The sequence below is a fragment of the Oncorhynchus keta genome, chromosome 19 (genome assembly GCF_023373465.1).
Source record: "Oncorhynchus keta strain PuntledgeMale-10-30-2019 chromosome 19, Oket_V2, whole genome shotgun sequence".
NCBI classification, from domain to species: domain Eukaryota; kingdom Metazoa; phylum Chordata; class Actinopteri; order Salmoniformes; family Salmonidae; genus Oncorhynchus; species Oncorhynchus keta.
Window position 1 is genome coordinate 59,546,190 of NC_068439.1, and position 21,699 is coordinate 59,567,888.

The 21,699-nt window shown below is 39.6% G+C and overlaps 1 protein-coding gene across 2 annotated transcripts in view; it reads right to left on the minus strand.

The window, feature by feature from the left end:
* The window catches only part of LOC118398581 (estrogen-related receptor gamma-like), a 39,581-nt gene extending 22,287 nt beyond the window's left edge, over positions 1-17,294 (minus strand). The window contains exon 1 of one of the 2 annotated variants that reach the window (XM_052470880.1): positions 17,086-17,294. Coding sequence is in view for 1 of the 2 variants with exons in the window: in XM_052470878.1 (XP_052326838.1) it covers positions 13,227-13,282 (56 nt within the window). In the remaining variant the exon portion in view is untranslated. Of the gene's footprint in view, positions 1-13,226; positions 13,545-17,085 lie in introns of those variants that run through there. The other variant, XM_052470878.1, reaches the window with a different exon arrangement.
* Between the last annotated feature and the right edge of the window lie 4,405 nt (positions 17,295-21,699).

The following is a 21,699-nucleotide window of genomic DNA, read 5'->3' on the forward strand; positions in this document are numbered from 1 at the left end:
GCGCATAGAACTAAAAAGATATTGTCAGATATTATTCATCCTAATCAGACAGTTTTTTTTTTACATGGATGATGCATTGGAGATGATATAAGACAAGTACTGGAAAAAATAGAACACTATGAAAAATCTGTGAAACCAGGCCTGGTACTCATAGCTGATTTTGAAAAGGCTTTTGATAAAGTATGACTGGAAATTCTATATAAATGCCTAGAATCTTTCAATTTTGGAGAATCTCTTATAAAATGGGTTAAAGTTATGAATAGTAACCCTAGGTGTAAAATAGTAAATAATGTCTACTTTTCAGAAAGTATTAAACCGTCAAGGAGTAGAACAAGGTTGTCCACTATCACCATATATATTTATTATGGCCGTTGATATGTTAGCTGTTAAAATCAGATCCAACAACAATATTAAGGGGTTAGAAATGCAAGGCTTAAAAACAAAAAGGTGTCATTGTACGCTGGTGATTCACGTTTTATTTTAAATCCACAATTTGGATCCCTCCACAGCTTCATAGAGGATCTAGATACTTTTTCTAACCTCTCTGGATTACAAACAAATTATTATTAGTGATATTACGTATTGGATCACAAAAAAATACAACTTTTACATTATTGTGTAGTTTACCAATAAAATCGTCTGATGGTGATGGACATACTCGGTATACATATTCCGAAATAAAACAATTCTCACGACAATAAATATGTTTATAGAAAGTTTGCAAAACAGATAAGATATTGCTGCCATGGAAAGGAAAATACCTGTCTATTTGTGGAAAAATCCCCCTGATTAACTATTTAGTCATATCACAGTTGACCTATTTGCTTATGGTCTTGCCTACACCTAGCGAACTGTTTTATTAATTATATTAGAAAATCAAATTAGATTTGATTTGGAACGGCAAGCCAGACAAAATTAAACAGGCCTATTTATATAATGAATATACATTTGAAGGGCAGAAATTATTAAATATTAAAGCATTAGACCTCTCACTAAAGATGTCAGCCATACAAAATGTATACTTAAACCAAAACTGGTTCTCTGCTAGATTAGTAAGAATGTCTCACCACATGTTCAAGAATGGCCTTTTCCCCTTTATTCAGATAACAACCTCTCACTTTCGTTTATATGAAAATGAAATAATCTCCAAATGAACACTATTTTCTAAACAAGCCACAGAAAGTTGGTTGCAATTTCAGATTTATCCACCAGAAAAGACAAAACAAATAATACAACAAATATTGTGGTTAAACTGAAATAAACTAATTGATCAAAAAAAATGTAATGTGAAAAAAGGTTCAAAAATATATCTTTGTAAATTCTATCATAAATAGGACTGGTGGAATTATGTCACACATGCAGCTAACAAAATTATATGGAAATGTCTCTGGAATCCAGAATTAAAACCAACAAATTGAGGCATTACCGCACAAATGGAAGAGGCAAGTGGAAAGGGATGAAAGTAAGGAAATTGTCTCTTGGCCCTGCATTAAAATACCAAAATTAGTTAATGAAAATTGTAATAAATAAAATTTAAAAAACAATTTAATTTAATGACCCAAAATGGAGATTTACGATGTACCGATTCCATGGTACATGATTTATGAACTGATAAACAAAACAACGCCGGATTCAAAACTAAGAATTATTTATTTCAGCCAATTAAATATATTGGGGATACAACCATCTCAGCTCCACAGATTTTTCTGCGAAGAGACAGAATCATTAGATCATTTGCTTTGGTACTGTCCATATGTAGCTTGTTTTTGGACGCAGGTCAAGGAATGGCTGAAGGATTGCAACATTTACCTGGAGCTAACACTGCAGATTGACAATTACTTTTCAAATCAGCAAGTAGTCTATCGATCAATAATATAATAACACTTTTAGCAGAAATGTTTCTTTAATTTACCATCTGTAGAAACTATGAGAATAGAAAGGTTCAGAACTTTTGTGAAACAATCCAATATGGATAGTGTTGAGAGACAGATGTGAGGGATTGAGTGGAGCTGAAGGGTGGGACTAATAACAACAAGATATCTAATGTAAAATATACCGTGTCCATAAAATGTATATAGGTTCAGAACTTTTGTGAAACAGAACAGTTAAAAATATATGGCAAATAGAAATCAAACTGGATGGTCTTCAGAAATAGATGAGAGAGGTTGAGGGTAGTAGAAGGATAGGAATAAAAACAAACAAAACATAACTACTTAAGCAATAAGGCACGGGGGGTATAGCCAATATACCAACGGCTAATGGCTGGTCTTAGGCAGGACGCAACGCTGCAATATTACATTTACGTAGGTATTCAGACCCTTTACTCAGTACTTTGTTGAAGCACCTTTGGCAGCGATTACAGCCTCAAGTCTTCTTGGGTATGATGCTACAAGCTTGGCACATCTGTATTCTCCAATTCTTCTCTGCAGATCATCTCAAGCTCTGTCAGGTTAGGTGGGGAGCGTCGAAGCGCAAATATTTTCAGGTGTTCGATTCAGTTCATGTCCAGGCCCACTCAAGGACGTTCAGAAACTTGTCCCGAAGCCACTTCTGCGTCGTCTTGGCTGTATACTTGTCCTGTTGGAAGGTCAACCGTTGCCCCAATCTGAGGTCCTGTGCGCTCTGGAGCAGGTTTTTATTAAAGATCTTTCTGTACTTTTCTCCATTCATCTTTCCCTCAATCTTGAGTAGTCTCCCAGTCCCTGACACTGAAAAACATCCCCACAGCATGATGCTGCCACCGCCATGCTTCACCGTAGGGATGGTGCCAGGTTTCCTCCAGACGTGACACTTGGCATTCAGGTTATAGAGTTCAATCTTGGTTTCATCAGACCAGAGAATCTTGTTTCTCATGGTTTTAGAGTATTTCAGGTGCCTTTTGCCATGAGCCTTTTACTGAGGAGTGGCTTCCGTCTGGCCACTTTACCATAAACACCTGAATAGTGGTGTGCTGCAGAGATGGTTGTCCTTCTGAAAGGTTCTCCCATCTCCACAGAGGAACTATGCAGCTCTGTCAAAGTGACCATCAGGTTCTTGGTTACCTCCCTAACCAAGGCCCTTCTCCCCCGATTTCTCAGTTTGGCTGGGCAGACAGCTCTGGATCAATGGAAACAGGATGCACCCGAGCTCAATTTCAAGTCTCATAACAAAGGGCCTGAATACTTATGTAAATAAGGTATTTCAGTTTTTTATATTTTTGATCAAATTTGCAAAACATTTGATAAACCTGTTTTTGCTTTAGCTATTTGGACATAAATAACGGACATTTTCGAACAAATCAAGCATTTATTGTGGACCTGGGATTCCTAGGACTGCATTCTGATGAAGTTCATCAAAGGTAAGGAAACATTTATCATGTATTTTCTAGTTTCTGTTGACGCCAACATGGCAGCTAATTTGGCTATTGTTCTGAGCTCCGTCTCAGATTATTGCATGGGTTGCTTTTTCCGTAATGTTTTTTTTTTTTTTAAATCTGACACAGTGGTTGCATTAAGGAGAGGTATATCTATAATTCCATGTGTATAACTTGTATTATCATCTACATTTATGATGAGTATTTCTGTTGAAACGATGTGGCTATGCAAAATCACTTGATGTTTTTGGAACTAGTGAATGTAATGCGCCAATGTAAACTTATATAAATATGAACTTTATCAAACAAAACATGCATGTATTGTGTAACATGAAGTCATATGAATGTCATCTGATAAAGATAATTCAAGGTTAGTGATTCATTTTCTCTCTATTTCTGGTTTTTGTGAAGGCTATATTTAGCTGGAAAATGGCTGTGCTTATTGTGGTTTGGTGGAGACCTAACATAATCGTTTGTAGTGCTTTCGCTGAAAAGCCTATTTGAAATCGGACACTTTGGTGGGATTAACAAGACTAACTTTAAAATGATATAAGACACATGTATGTTTTAGGAATTGTAATTATGAGATTTTTGTGGTTTGAATTTGGCGCCCTCTATTTTCACTGGTAGTTGTCATATTGATCCCGGTAGTGGGATTGCAGCCATAACAAGTTAACCACATTAGCTCACGAATTAGCAGAGAACTCGGGGGTGGATAAGTCTCTAACAAATTGTTTTGATAGTGTGCTTGAGAAATGGAAAAATGTCATAATCACTGTGTTGTGGGCAACTTTCACCTGTAGGAGTGTTTTGGTTCTGTATGGATGTTATTTGATTCCGTGTATGAGAGGTTTGATCACCAGGACTCTGGAGAGGTCAATGACGCAACAGATGGTGAGGTACAGACCGATTCCGATCATCATCAGTGGGATGACGAATACAGGCCTCCAGGCCTAGGAGATGGTGCCGTTTCTTTTAATGGATATAGGCCTATAACAGTCATTGATGAATATTGAATGTACATACAAGTATTGGTTTGGATTATCCTTGTATACAATTGATGTATCAGGGTGTATTATTTAGTCATTAAGGGTGGATTGTTGGTGGAATTTATACATTTAAATGAATGAACAGAATGTTCCACCCTGAAACTATATAATTGTATGTAATTGATTAGAATCAATGAAATACATTAGAATCATCCACGTATTATTGATGTGTGTAGTCTGTCAGTAAAATTAGAATAAATTATGTGTAGTTTTAGTCAGAATTAGTGTATCTGTACAATATGTCTCTATAGTATCTTAAACACAGACTGTCTGAGCAATATTTGGTGCAGACCTTGGCTAGGGGCCATTGAGAGATTTGGAAAGGGCAGTGAGTGCTTCTCACGGTCCCTAATCTTTGTCGGATGGGTATTGATATAGTATGTGCGTAGGATACCTACTGTTTGTGTGCAAATGTATGTGCATATGAATTCCGTTTGTGTGCAAAAGTATGTGCGTAAGGAGCTAGTATAAAATGAATGTTTTTGTACAACTTAACTTGCACGCCCGTGAATAAACATTTGGACTATTTTAGCTGGGCCTCTGTCTGTTTCATTCATCCAGTATCCTACAAATTATGGGTTGCAGACTGAGTAGTATAATTGATTTGGTTATGAACATTGAGAACATAATTCTCGTGACAAGATCCCTTTTGCCCTGTACAAATCTCCCACTTTACCCCCACCAAAGCACCCCCAGACTGTCCCATTGCCTCCACCATGCTTGACGGATGATGTTAAGCACTCCTCCAGCATCTTTTATTTTTTTCTGCATCTCACGAAAGTTCTTCTTTGTGATACGAATACCTCAGATTCGTCTGTCCATAACACTTTTTTCCAATCTTACTCTATCTACTGTCGGTGTTCTTTTGCCCACATGAATCTTTTATTTTTATTGGCCAGTCTGGAATGTGGCTTTTTCTTTGCAACTCTGCCTAGAAGGCCAGCATCGCGGAGTTGCCTCTTCACTGTTGACGTTGAGACTGGTGTTTTGCATGTACTATTTAATGAAGCTGCCAGTTGAGGACTTGTGAGGCATTTGTTTCTCAAACTAGACACTCTAATGTACTTGTCCTCTTGCTCAGTTGTGCACCGGGGCCTCCCACTCCTCTTTCTATTCTGGTAAGAGACAGTTTGCGCTGTTCTGTGAAGGGGAGTAGTACATAGAGTTGTGCGAGATCTTGAATTCTTGGCAATTTCTCACATGGAATAGCCTTAATTTTTCAGAACAAGAATAGACTGACGAGTTTCAGAAGAAAGGTCTTTGTTTCTTGCCATTTTCAGCCTGTAATCGAACCCACAAATGCTGATGCTCCAGATACTCAACTAGTCTAAAGAAGGCCAGATTAGCCTTTTTTGAATTATAAACTTGGTTTAGCTAACACAATGTGCCATTGGAAGACAGGAGTGATGATTGCTGATAATGGGCCTCTATTGGCCTATGTAGATATTCTATAAAAGAATCAGCCATTTCATCTATGTTATTTCATAGTTTTGATGTCTTCACTCTTATTCTACAATGTAGAAAATAGTAAAAATAAAGAAAAACCATTGAATGAGTAGGTGTCCAAACGTTTGACATACATACATACATACATACATACATACATACATACATACATACATACATACATACATACATACATACATACATACATACATACATACATGTTGAAGTTGGAAGTTTACATACACTTAGGTTGGAGATATTAAACTTGTTTTTCAACCACTCCACAAATTTCTTGTTGTTAACAAACTATAGTTTTGGCAGGACAGTTAGGACATCTACTTTCTGCACGACACAAGTAATTTTTCCAACAATTGTTTACAGACAGATTATTTCACTAAATCACAATTCCAGTGGGTCAGAAGTGTACATACACTAAGTTGACTGTGCCTTTAAACAGCTTGGAAAATTCCAGAAAATTATGTCATGGCTTTAGTAGCTTCTGAGAGCTAATTGACAATATTTGAGTCAATTGGAGGTGTACCTGTGGATGTATTTCAAGGCCTATCTTCAAACTCAGTGTCTCTTTGCTTGACATCATTGAAAATCAAAAGAAATCAGCCAAGACCTCAGAAAGAATTGTAGATCCACAAGTCCTTGGGAGCAATTTCCAAATACCTGAAGATACCACGTTCATCTGTACAAACAGTAGTACGCAAGTATAAACACCATGGGACCACGGAGCCGTCATACCGCTCAGGAAGGAGACGCGTTCTGTCTCCTAGAGATGAACGTATTTGGTGTGAAAAGTGCAAATCAATCCCAGAATAACAGCAAAGGACCTTGTGAAGATGCTGAAGGAAACAGGTACAAAAGTATATATTTCCACAGTAAAACAAGTCCTATATCGACATAACCTGAAAGGCCGCTCGAAGGAAGAAGCCACTGCTCTAAAACCGCCGGGAAAAAGCCAGACTATGGTTTGCAACTGCACATGGGGACAAAGATCATACTTTTTGGAGAGATGTCCTGTGCTCTGATGAAACAAAAATAGAACCGTTTGGCCATAATCACCATCGTTATGTTTGGAGGAAAAAGGGGGAGGCTTGCAAGCCGAAGAACACCATCCCAACCGTGAAGCACGGGGGTGGCAGCATCATGTTGTGGGGGTGTTTTGCTGCAGGAGGGACTGGTGTACTTCACAAAATAGATGGCATCATAGGGGTGGAAAATTATGAGGATATCTTGAAGCAAAATTAAGACATCAGTCAGGAAGTTAAAGCTTGGTTGCAAATGGCTCTTCCAAATGGCCAATGACCCCAAGCATACTTCCAAAGTTGTGGCAAAATGGCTTAAGGACAACAATGTCAAGGTATTGGAGTGGCCATCACAAAGCTCTGACCTCAATCCGATAGAAAATTTGTGGGCAGAACTGAAAAAGCATGCACGAGCAAGGAGACCTGACTCAGTCACACCAGCTCTGTCAGGAGGAATGGGCCAATATTCACCCAACTTATTGTGGAAAGCTTGTGGAAGGCTACCCGAAACGTTTGACCCAAGTTAAACAATTTAAAGGCAATGCTACCATATACTAATTGAATGTATTGTAAACTTCTGACGGAATGTGATGAAAGAAATAACAGCTGAAATAAATCATTTTCTCTACTATTATTCTGACATGTCACATTTTTTAAATAAAGTGGTGATCCTAATTGACCTAACAGGGAATTTTTACTTGGACTAAATGTCAGGAATTGTGAAAAACTGAGTTTAAATGTATTTGGCTAAGGTGTATGTAAACTTCCGACTTCAACTGTATGTGTGAGATATATATATATATATAACCCTTTTTTCAGCAAGAGAGAAGTTGCCATATCTATAGAAAAAACCATTTTTCCATAATGTTATTGAGCCAATTAGGAAGGAATATCATAGGAAATTGTAATGATGTTGGAACAAATTTATATATATATATATATATATATATATATATATATATATATATATATATATACACAGTGCCTTGCGAAAGTATTCGGCCCCCTTGAACTTTGCGACCTTTTGCCACATTTCAGGCTTCAAACATAAAGATATAAAACTGTATTTTTTTGTGAAGAATCAACAACAAGTGGGACAGAATCATGAAGTGGAACAACATTTATTGGATATTTCAAACTTTTTTAACAAATCAAAAACTGAAAAATTGGGTGTGCAAAATTATTCAGCCCCTTTACTTTCAGTGCAGCAAACTCTCTCCAGAAGTTCAGTGAGGATCTCTGAATGATCCAATGTTGACCTAAATGACTAAAGATGATAAATACAATCCACCTGTGTGTAATCAAAGTCTCCGTATAAATGCACCTGCACTGTGATAGTCTCAGAGGTCCGTTAAAAGCGCAGAGAGCATCATGAAGAACAAGGAACACACCAGGCAGGTCCGAGATACTGTTGTGAAGAAGTTTAAAGCCAGATTTGGATACAAAAATATTTCCCAAGCTTTAAACATCCCAAGGAGCACTGTGCAAGCGATAATATTGAAATGGAAGGAGTATCAGACCACTGCAAATCTACCTAGACCTGTCCGTCCCTCTAAACTTTCAGCTCATATAAGGAGAAGACTGATCAGAGATGCAGCCAAGAGGCCCATGATCACATCACTCTGGATGAACTGCAGAGATCTACAGCTGAGGTGGGAGACTCTGTCCATAGGACAACAATCAGTCATATATTGCACAAATCTGGCCTTTATGGAAGAGTGGCAAGAAGAAAGCCATTTCTTAAAGATATCCATAAAAAGTGTTGTTTAAAGTTTGCCACAAGCCACCTGGGAGACACACCAAACATGTGGAAGAAGGTGCTCTGGTCAGATGAAACCAAAATTTCACTTTTTGGCAACAATGCAAAACGTTATGTTTGGCGTAAAAGCAACACAGCTCATCACCCTGAACACACCATCCCCACTGTCAAACATGGTGGTGGCATCATGGTTTGGGCCTGCTTTTCTTCAGCAGGGACAGGGAAGATGGTTCAAATTGATGGGAAGATGGATGGAGCCAAGTACAGGACCATTCTGGAAGAAAACCTGATGGAGTCTGCAAAAGACCTGAGACTGGGATAGAGAATTGTCTTCCAACAAGACAATGATCCAAAACATAAAGCAAAATCTACAATGGAATGGTTGTAAGTCGCTCTGGATAAGAGTGTCTGCTAAATGACTTAAATGTAAATGTAAATGTAAACATATCCAGGTGTTAGAATGGCCAAGTCAAAGTCCAGACCTGAATCCAATCGAGAATCTGTGGAAAGAACTGAAAACTGCTGTTCACAAATGCTCTCCATCCAACCTCACTGAGCTCGAGCTGTTTTGCAAGGAGGAATTGGAAAAAAAATTCAGTCTCTAGATGTGCAAAACTGATAGAGACATACCCCAAGCGACTTACAGGTGTAATCGCAGCAAAAGGTGGCGCTACAAAGTATTAATTTAAGGGGGCTGAATAATTTTGCACGCCCAATTTTTCAGTTTTTGATTTGTTAAAAACGTTTGAAATATCCAATAAATGTCGTTCCACTTCATGATTGCGTACCACTTGTTGTTAATTCTTCACAAAAAAATACAGTTTTATATCTTTATGTTTGAAGCCTGAAATGTGGCAAAAGGTCGCAAAGTTCAAGGGGCCGAATACTTTCTGCAAGGCACTGTATATATATATATATATATATATATATATATATATATATATATATATATATATTGGGGATTGGAAATGATGCAGACAGTTACATTGATGGAAGGTACAATCTGCAATATTTTAAAGCTGCTCTACCCTCTAATTTTAGTTTTACAAAATATATAAATATAACTTCAAAGGGCTCCTTTACTAGGGTACCAATGCATGTTCGTCCACTAACAGCATATTTCCAGCCTCCAAACAGTGGTGAATGGAAAGAGACATAATTTACACAAAACATGTAGTCCTAATGACATTTGGCAATTGTTATTAGGCTATAATTTATGCGTCCACTGTTTTTCGTGCGTCTTCGTATCGGCCACCCATCTCTGCCTTGGCAAAATGTCAGTGTTCTTGTCGAACCACATCGCATTTTGGTGCGTAGGCTATACCACCCGTTTTCAAGTCCATTCACATATTTTTCCTGCCTCTGACATGCGGTAATGATAAATTATAGTATAATAACTAACAGTTTTCTTGACATTTTATTTTGTTTTACTTTCACCCCTGGTTTGCTTCAATATGACTGGTTTCACATTCGTCTCCAGGGATCGTGAAGAAAAATAATCTAAAACAATTGCTATGTGAATTTACAATCCCCTTCTCCAAACGGATTACTCATTTTCCCAGCTCTTGTCAATAGCTATTATCAATGCATAAATTACAGTGCAAGGAGAATGGTATTATTTATATCTTAAAAAAAGATAGATGCTTTTTCCACATGGAACCGGCAGGTTCGCTCGACCTTATTCATGGTTTCCTCGCGCTTAAAAGGTGGTGGAATAATTATGGAATTAAATCAAGGTCAGAATACGGCTTTATCTCTCGACACCTCAGCCACGCCTCCATATCTGTGATCTCCACCGCAAATGAATAGCGGGTGAATATGCTATTCTCATGCTTAAGTATGCATAGAGAGAAAAGTGCATAAAAAGGGAATTACGTTCCATTTACTCGCACTTAACTCGGGTCGGAATTTCCCCATAATGCATTATTAGTATTACAGTGGAATGGTAAAACATGGTGTGGTATCTAAACCTGACAGATCTATAGCTCTTCAAAAAAGCTCATCAAAGCCCTGTTAGCGCAGTTCCCATAGACTCTGGGTGTAAATCACAGTCTCGGAGGAACATTATAAAGTAACAGGCTGTGTGTGTGAGTGTGTGAGAGTGTGTTCGTATCCAAAACAACTCTAATTGCACCTTGGAAACAAAGAGCAAAATGCAGCGTGAAACGACTGACGGTCAGACAGAAAGATGGGAGCAGACAGATAGAGAGAATGTGAAAAACAGAAAGGGAGAGAAAGAAAGGGCTCAATCGCTGGGCCATTAACCCGGGGTGTGTAGAAAGAAAGGAAAAAGCAACGAGAGGAGACAACACTCACTCTCAAATGAGCAGTCACAATACAGACGATGACCAAAAGGACAAGAGAGACGGGGACACACACAGACACACACACAGGGAAGGAAAAAGAGGTAGAGTGAGGGAATGTGTCAAATTGTTTGCAGGACTAAAAGGCAGGTAGAAAAACCATACATTCAAGTCTCATTTAAATTATTATTTGGGTATATTTTGTTTTTGTGCCCATTCGTTTAGTAGTTCATTTTGAAAAAAATATATATAACACATACCTAAACGATTATCAAAGATGTCAAGTATTGGTAGATGTGGATTTAGGTTACTCTAGCTATGCATCCTCCTTAACTTGCTCATTTAGCCTCTGACCCCCTTGTCAGTGATTTGGGTCAAAGGAGTCTTGTGCATGGTGATTCCTAATGGGCCAATAGGAGATGAGGTATCAGGCCTGAGCTGAAACACTAGCATCACTGATGACTCTTAGTTTAAGTGTGTAAAAGGCTTGGGTCAAATCAGTTGGTGCTGGAGATGTTGGGTTAAACCAGTTAAGGGGTGGACCTTTTGGGTCAAATTCTTATTTCCAATGACAGCCTATGTCTCGACAGACTGGGGAAGGGGATAAACATGGTAACACTTCTCCTATACCAGTATATTATATATGCCATTTAGCAGACACTTTTATCCAAAGTGAGTTACAATCATGCGTGCAAACAGTTTATGTATGGGTGGTCCCGGGAATCGAACACACTAGCCTGACGTTGCAAGCGCCATGTTCTATTAAAGATGCACTATGCAGAAATCGCTCCATTTCCTGGTTGCAAAAAAATTTGAATAGGTCACTTAATTTCAGTTTATGTGACAAAACAAGCAAGTATAGTGTCGAGAATCATTGTACCATCTAAACTGTTGTGAAATATGTATTATATGACCAAAAATATTGTATTTTCAGCCGTTTGAATTTGGTGTACAAAACCGAAAGTAAAAGACGCTAAAACGTAACTTAAGAATGGGGAGCATAGAAAGAGTGCACATAGAACAGATCTACTGCTTCTTAAACTTGCTTTCAATGAGAAAGAAGTGTGTGTTATATATCTGTCAATGTGAATTTGGTCGGGTCACCCAAGAAGATATATATTGCAGCTTTAACTGAGCTACAGAGGACCACATATTTTCACTGTAATTACACTATCAACAACACATAGTTACACAAAACATAAAAGCGCTCTGTTTCTGCATCCTGTACTCACCCCTCTCACCCCTCCTCCATCTCCCTCTCTCTGTCAGTCACTCTTCCTCAATGTCTAATATCCTGTTATCCTCCGGTTAGGGTCTTATCTGAGCTGTTATCTAGTTCTGTATTATCACAGGGTTAACAGGATTTGCTTTTCAGTGTTGCAACAAATAGCTAATAACACCAACCTACAGAAGCGTATCTCTCTCTGCAGTGTTAAGGCTTCACACAACACAATGCAGATTGATAACAACCAACATGTAAACAAAATGATAATGGTAATTCATTTAACAATTATGAATGATCAATTAAGTAACCTGTTACAGGGAGTAAGAAAAATATTCAATTTGGACAGTTGTGTTATTTTTCCACTTGTACAATGTTGGAATATTCAGTGATAAAAACAAGTTCAAGAGTACACAGTAGTATATAAAAATTGTGGCAAAAGCCATCACAACTGTAAGTACAATTCTTCAGTGCACCAGCATACTAGTGGAACGACTGTAGACTAGAGTCTGCAGCAGTTTACGGACCCTTACTGATCCTCACTGCTCTGCAGGGGGTAAGATACCACACATTTCGCTGCTTTCCTCACCTCATCTCTCTCTACTTCCTCATCTTCTTTCTCAGCCACTTCCAACTCTCCATTTTCACACCCTGTTGCTCCTCTCCCTCCCTCCCACCTTCTATTTCCCTCTCAGACCTAGTCCCTCAGCTCAGGTATGTGGGTTTCATCTGTCAAAGTTATCCTCTCATTCACACTCTTTTTCAGTAAAAATCCAAGAGGTACACTTGTTCCCTAAATAACTACTACATATGACAGCCCACTGCCTTTGTTTCACACAGATGTGCTTCTACTGACATAGAAGACGCCACCACACCAAATAGCAAATAAAAACACCCAAAGTAACGTCTTCACTTGAGAACAAGACAGCAAGTCGTAGTGCACATGCACACTGTTCAATGCTTACCATTACCTAAATAACATCACTGTGCTAACTTTCTTTACACTCCACCGACAGTTTGTATACATACAGAATATGGATCAGAATAGTCCATGTACTTACTCAGTGTCAGGGTGATAGGTGAAACACTCAGGGAGGTACAGCTCTACTAAATCCATGTGCTCTTTGACACCATACTCTGAGGAGCAACGATCCCTGTCAGCTTCCTCTTTCTTTCTTTAGTTGGTCTGTGTCTCCCTATAACTCTTTCTCTGTGTCTCTACCAATCTCTGTTTTTCTCTTATACACACACTTTCACTGGAAATACAGTCTCTCTCTCTCTCTTGCTCCCTCTCTCCGTTTCTGTGTGTCTCTGTTTCTCATGCGCTCACTGACTTCCCTCTAGCAGCAGTGTTGACACTCCAGCCAGTGAGGTCTTAACTGTTGTGGCTAGCTCTATGATAGAGCACTCTAAGCTAGGGCTGGCCCTCATGAATATCCAGGAACTATTTTGCATGCCCCTCCCCCAGTACCACAATGTCGGCATTTGATTGGCCACAGTCTACTCCAATGAGAGCCGGCCAGACTCTAAATCGGAATTTCTGGTTAGGATCTCGCTCTTTGTCCTAATAAAAACATTTTCCATTAGTACATTACAGCCTGGGACGCTAGCCATTTAAATTAATTGTTGCATTTGAATATAGTTGCAGTTGAGATGTGAGTGTGCTCGTGCGTATTTGCAGGGTTGGGGGGGGTAACCGATTACATGTAATCAGTTACATATAATCTGATTTAAAAGAAAATGTATTCAGTTACATTACCAGCATAAATATTGTAATCAGTTTACAGATACTTTTGAAAAATGTGATTATTATATCTTGGATTATTTTTAAATTGATAAAGCATACTTGCAATTTTTTTTACCTTTGTTTTCTCAATGACATTGAATTCAGTATTGAAAAAAGGCACAAGTTTAATTTTCTTCCACCTGAATGAGTCGGACCACAAGTCAGAGACCACTATGATGACAAACCAAATGCATTTGATGGGTCCTTTTTGTCTTCTAATGCCTCTTAATGGGAAAGTAAAAGTAACTGAAAGTAATCAGATTACGCTACTGAGTTTGGGTAATCCAAAGGTTACTGACTACAATTATGGACAGGTAACTAACTACCCACTTGGCACTGGTTGAATCAACATTGTTTCAACGTCATTGCAATTAAATTACGTTGAACCAACTTGGAATAGACGTTGAATTGAGGTCTGTGCCCAGTAACTGTATCGGATTACATTTAGAAAGTAACCTACTCATCCCTGCCTGTTTGTTGTGAGGCCAGTGAGTTCTGAAAGCTTTTGTCCTACTGTGATGATACCTGATCCTTAAGGACATTCTATACATACATCTATCTAGGTTGTGTCCATGTCCTACTGAACAACAGGTGCCACAGCACTCCCTCCAACCACCCCTACCCCCAAACACACACACACACACACACACGCACACACGCACGTTGATTTCCTTTATTTAAAAGCCCTGATTGACATAAATTAAGTAACTCAATGATGCAAGCCTCCCTAACTGTGTAACTCACAGATCCCCCGGCACCAAACCTGGATCTGTCACTAAAATGTGCCTAATCAGAAGCTCTGACCTCTCCCTGACTGACACACACACACATATATGCACACGCACGCACGCTCGCACACACACACGCTGGAGTGTGACTCTGGGCAACTTGCCACCTCTGGCACACGAGCAGGTATCAAAGAGGAGCAACAATGTTCGAGGGGTGAAAAGTAGTGTTAGAATTCCCACTGGAGCACACTGACTTGATGTGAAAAATAAGACCATCAACACATTACTATGCCTGCATGCTTACAGCATACTTTGAAGACACTCCACTCATGTCTTCTCTACAAGGTAAATATTTTCATTTTCTTTCCTTTACTAAAGAACTCAGGACCCTCTTTCGTCCTCAGCATGTCCCAGCTGAGTCTTAGGAAATCTCTGATCATTGGATGGTGAATCACTTAACAGAGAGATTGCCTGCGATCAGCCAGCGGCCAAATCACCCCACAAAGCCTCTCAGCTGGATTACTGTACCAGAAAGGCTTAGAGGAAAGAATATAGAGAGAGGAATACAAAAAACACACACACAAAACCACAGAAAGGGAGAGAAGGTAAGAGAGAGAAAGAAAGGGGTAAAAAGAGAAAGACAGATGGAGAAAAGAGAGGAAGAGTTGGAGCGTATGTCCAGATTACAATGACTGTTTCCAATTGTCTTTTCTTATTTCATTAGCTGGTCATCTAACACAAAGGAAGGTGATGCAGGGGTGAACAGTAAGTGTGCATACAGTATGGGTTTCTGTGGTCTTGATATCAAATCAGTGGAAACGGACACTTCAGATTCAAATCTAGGTAGTCTGAGTAGTGTACCGTGTTCTGAAGTGAACCTCGCGCACCCCCCCCCCCTCTCTCTTTCATACGCACATGCTGTACAACACACAATATCATGTTCTGAAGCGACCCCTGGAAAAACAAACTTAAGCAAGGAGAAATCACTTTGCTTATCTGCTTTTTGCTAATCCCCAAACTCCAGACTCCATGGAGTGGTTCTTATCACACAGCTAATGAGCTCCACATTAAACACTTCACTCACACTTATGACGCATAAAACACCTCACAAGACACACACACCTGCATATATATACGCACACAATGTACAGTGGGGTTCGGAATTATTGCGTCCCTTGATAAAGATGAGCAAAAAAAGACCTGTAAAATAAATAACACGAATAATGAGCTGTATTGTATGCTCAAAACATTTTAAAAATACAGATTTTTATACTAATACAATTTCTCAGAGAAAGATTTTGTTTAGCAAGTAATACAAAAAAATATATTGGATCCCCTGTTTTCAATTCTCCAGCCCCCTCCCCTTGTGAGGATAACAACACTGAGCCTTTTCCTAAAACACCTGTATTTTATGATATTGGACACATTTGGCTGGATCTTAGACCATTCCTCCATACAGAATCTTTCCAGATCCTTGGTCTGTACTTATGGTCTGCCCTCTCAATTCAAAACCACAGGTTTTCAAGTCCGGAGACCAAGATGGCCATTGCAAAATGTTGATTTTATTTGGTCAATTAATCATTTCTTTATGGATTTTGATGTGTGCTTGGGGTTATTGTCCTGCTGGAAGATCTATTTGCGGCCAAGTTTCAGCCTCCTGGGAGAGACAACCAGGTTTTGGCTGAAATGTCCTTGTCCTTGGTAAAGTTCATGGTTATGCAACTGATCTTAACAAAGTTCCCAGGACCAGAGGAAGCAAAATAGCCTCATAACGTCAAAGATCCACCACCATATTTTACAGTAGGGATTATGTATTTTCTACATATTGTAACAGTTTTGACATGAGGTTATCATTTATAGGGGTGCCAGGTAGGTTGTGTCTGCCAGAGAAAACATTGGTTTCTCCTTTTGGTTGGGGAGGGAATGAGTCCCATCTGGTCAGTCAAGTTGGTACAAAGGACTTATGTAAAAGTCAGGATGGAAATAAACTTTTCATAAACCCTTAAAAACATTGGAAAGAAAAACAACTGTATTATTTTGCATGGGCTGTATTACCAACAAATGATTACACACACATATAATAATATAACACAATGCGTTCTGATTCCTCCAGAAATGTCCTGTACCTCGGGCCTAAAAAAAGAAATTAAAAAGAAAAAAAGAAGAAAAAAAAAAGAAGAAAAAAAGAGTCTAGCCCGGTAAAGGAGTTCAGGGAACTCAAGTGACCTTTGTCACGCAATGTTTGTCCGTTCATTCAAGTGTAGCGTAAACCCAGTATTAATCATACAATCAATAACAATGATTTCACCACACAACTTTAAAGAGTATCAACTCTTACTAAGTCCTCAACTACAACTAACTACATAAATCATCACAGCATACATCACATCAAAACAAATGAAATACCGTATACAAAAAGGTTGTAGTCAGTCAGACAATCCAATCTGTCACCAGATCTCCAGCGGAGAAAGGCCACGAAGAACGGAGAGGTGTCGTCCACGGACGCAAAGAGTGGATCCGATCCTGGGTAAACTCTATTAGGCTACAAAACAAACGGAATAGAGACGCTTTGTCACTGAGTGTATAACACATCCCCATTCACGTCTCCATCACAATCCCACTTTTGTGCAGCTTGATGCTGGCTATTTAATTGGGAATTAAGGAGAACGCGCCCTATTGGACGCAGAAGCACTATTTAATTGGGAATTAAAGGGAAAGCGCCCTATTGGAAGCAGAAGCCCTATTTAATTGGGAATTGAAGGGGAAGCGCCCTATTGGAAGGAGAAGCACTGAGACGGTTCAGAAAAATTCAGGGCCGTCACACAATGCATTGTCCTTTCGAAATGTCAAACCCACTGCTGATGTGGCCAAAGACCTCTATTTTCGTGTCATATGACCATCGTGTCAAAATATCTGTGTCTGTGTTCAGTAATGCTATCATATACAATCACCAAATCTTGACCCCAACGTAAATGTAACACAGGGAAATTATCTTCAATAAACCATTTAGGAAGAATACGGTTTATGTATGAGAAGTTCCCCTAATAGCTTTTAGTAGCTGTTACTACCAATATATTCTTTATAGCCTTATTCGTTCGGTCGTACACTTTGGCTAATTCAAGTACAAAGCCATAAACACATTTAATAAGGAGAGGAGAGCAAAATATTACTTATTTGATCAATTAATTCGTTGTTTGAGAAAGATTGACATTTTCTATGGCACAAAGCAGTCATGCTGGGATGGAATACCATAACAGTGAGAACCACAAGAGCAGGGCCACAGTGGCCTCTTGTTAGCCACTTGAGTTTAATATCACAGGAAATGAGTTTGACCGCTCTAATGACAATACCTGCATCACCTTGCCAGACCGTTCCTATTCACTTTGTGATTTCAAGACACTCATGTATTTTAATGCATTTCTGAAAAGAAACCATATGAAACAAACCCCGGGTACTGTTCTGTATTTGGTGCCCTAAAACTTAATGTCACTTTTCATGAGCCTCATGAAAATGTATGTCCAGCATATGAAATAGATTGGCTTTTTCAAGGAAGATTGACAAGACTTTTGGGGAATCTATTAAAATAAAGGTCCCACTTTCTCATGTTTGATAAGCTCTCTACCCAGAGGTCGGTGCTATGTAGCCTACCTTCTCAAAGCTCTGAAAAGGAGAGACCTGTAACACAAAACTAAGCAGTCAGCATTGACCATAGTATGGATTACATCCGTCTTTCTCAATCTGAGAGAGTGGAGGAAGCAACCCTCAAACCTCACACAATAAAAAACGGAAGAGTAAATTTGACTTTAATTGAAAAAGATTTAACTCTGCTACAGTTAACATTTGGTCCCAGTCTAAAAATAGTAAAACATACTCTGGCAACAGAGTTTTTTTTTTAGAGTTGTATCTGCTCATATTTAGTGTTGATATTTAACTCTGCGTCATTGGGTTTCACTCTGTACGGTATTAATGGAAAATAACCCTGTGACTTGTTTAACTCTCTGCAGTGTCGATCAGTATTCTAGAGTTAATTATTTAGTGTAACATTTACTCTCACAATATAATCACAATAGTTATTTAAACTCCTATTGAGACAAACTCAACACTATTTTGGGGATTTATACAGTCCCATTTGAGGTGTAAAGTCTCATTTACATATTTCTGTGTCATATTATGGTGGTTTACAATATGACATCCAGTCACTATTTGTATCCATTTCAGAGGGAGGCTATCCAGCAATCACCCAGGACTTACACTCAGAATGCATGTCAGAGGAGATATGAGAGAACGGATGTTACAGACTACCCAGTACATCATGTAAACTGGAACTGCCTTTTCAGTAAAGGTTCCAATAAACCCAACCACTTATTAAGCTTAGTTTAGTTAAGAAAATGTATGTTACATATCATTGTGTAGCATAAGATCAAAAACAATCAATGTTAAATGTAAATGTAAATGTACATGTGAAAACACAGATATTGAAACAAACCATTTTTAAAAATCTACCTGAAACAGAGCATGCTGGGAAATATGACAATGAGGTCCCTCGCACATATGTGGACACTCCATAGTTTTAACTCCCTGTCTCTGGTTACTCTTAATGGAGTTAAAAGTACTCCATCCCATTCAACTCCAGTTATCAACACTAACTCCAGTGGGGTCAATTTAACTCTATTTGTTTTTACTCAGTGATTTCAACTCACCTTGATTTACTGTACTCCCTTCCGAATCCCAGCACCCTCTCTATAGGGACAGCTGTCAGATTGAGTTCTAAACCAAGAGCGTCTCTCTCTGGTGTCCCCAACCCCCTACTGTCTCACCTCATCATTCTTCCTCTGGTACTTCTGACATCATCACTGCGAGACGCACTGAGAATAATGAGTTTAGCTATCGTCCAACTCAGTGCAATCCATCAATTACTTAGACATGTTGTAGGCAAACACTATCGTCTCACTGCACAGATATAGTACATGCTAGGGACAGAGAGATAGACAGACAGAGAGAGAGAGAGATAGAGGGAGGATTACTGGAGGAAGGGTTAAGGAGTAGGAGAAGAGAGAGGGAGGGAGGGAGGGAGAGACTATATGGATGGGTCTTTGGATAGATAGACTGAGAGATTGATAGTTTAGTGCCAGGATGAGCAAATTGGTCAAAATATTGATCAGTCACTCACACATTAAATATTGATCAGGAAACAGGATGTATTCACTATCAGAGCCTTGCCACCAGTGGCTGTTCCCTCCCTGTGTGGGAAACTGGGACCACCTGATCATGCCAGTAGACCATAAAACTGTTACTTAGTCTATGGTGACAACCAACTAATCAATGGTTTTAAATGGTTTGCACTGCTCACACGACCCTCCCTGTATGGTCCCATTTGGAATACAGAGGGAAGGAAAAAACACTGTTGGGTGACTGCGGGACCATAGCCAGCCTATTGCAGCTGTCCCTAAACACTTTGGTCTGGATTGCCCTCTAGTGGAGTCCTATAAAGCCAACATACGTTCTTCCCCCCTTCATTGGAGTAATCACTGATCTGAAACTATGACGTAGAACACTTGCTTTCACCTATGACAGGTATAACCTCTCTCTCTCCCTCCCTCTCCTTCTACCCCCCACCTTCTTTCTCTCTCTTTCCCTCTGTCATTGTGTTTAGCAGATAACCCACCAACCTGTATTTTCAGCTGGTCATGTAAGCAGACCTTTTTTAACCACTGGAGGATTACAGATGGGATGTCCTCTCAGCAAGAAGCACAGGATTAACAAGTTCACTTCCCTTTATCTATCTCCCCATGTACAGACACACTATATATACAAAAGTATGTGGACACCCCTTCAAATGGGTGGATTCTAATATTTCAGCCACACCCGCTGCTGACAGGTGTATAAAATCGAGCATAAAGCCATGCAATCTCCATAGACAAACACTGGCAGTAGAATGGCCTTAATGAACAGCTCAGTGACTTTCAACGTGGCACCGTCATAGGACGACACCTTTCCAACAAGTACGTTTGTTAAATTTCTGCCCTGCTAGAGCTGCCCCGGTCAACTGTAAGTGCTGTTATTGGGAAGTGGAAACGTCTAGGAGCAACAATAGCTCAGCTGCTAAGTGAGACCACACAAACTCACAGAACAGGACCGTCGAGTGCTGAAATGCATCGCACATAAAAATAGTTTGTCCTCCATTGCAACACTCACTACCGAGTTCCAAACTGCCTCTGGAAGCAACGTCAGCACAAGATCTGTTAGTCGGGAGCTTTGTGAAATGGGTTTCTATGGCCGAGCAACCGCACACAAGCCTAACATCACCATGCGCAATGCCAAGTGTCGGCTGGAGTGGTGTAAAGCTCGTCGCCATTGGACTCTGGAGCAGTGGAAACACTTTCTCTGGAGTGATGAATCACGCTTCACCATCTGGCAGTCCGACGGACAAATCTGGGTTTGGCGGATGCCAGGAGAACGCTACCTGCCCAAATGCATAGTGCCAACTGTAAAGTTTGGTGGAGGAGGAATAATGGTCTGGGGCTGTTTTTCACGGTTTGGATTAGGCCCCTTAGTTCCAGTGAAGGGAAATCTTAACCCTACAGCATACAATGACATTCTAGACAATTCTGTGCTTCCAACTTTGTGGCAACAGTTTGGGGAAGGCCCTTTCCTGTTTCAGCATGACAATGCCCCCCATGCACAAGCGAGGTCCATACAGAAATTATTTGTTGAGTTCGGTCTGGAAGAACTTGACTGGCCTGCACAGAGCCCTGACCTCAAAATCCATCGAACACCTTTGGGATGAATTGGAACGCTGACTGCGAGCCAGACCTAATCGCCCAACATCAGTGCTCGACCGAACTAATGCACTTGAGGCTGAATGGAAACAAGTCCCTGCAGCAATGTTCCAACATCTAGCGGAATGCCTTCCCAGAAGAGTGGAGGCTGTTATAGAAGCAAAGGCTGTTATAGACCAACTCCATATTAATGCCCATGAATTTGGAATGAGATGTTTGACAAGCAGGTGTCCACATACTT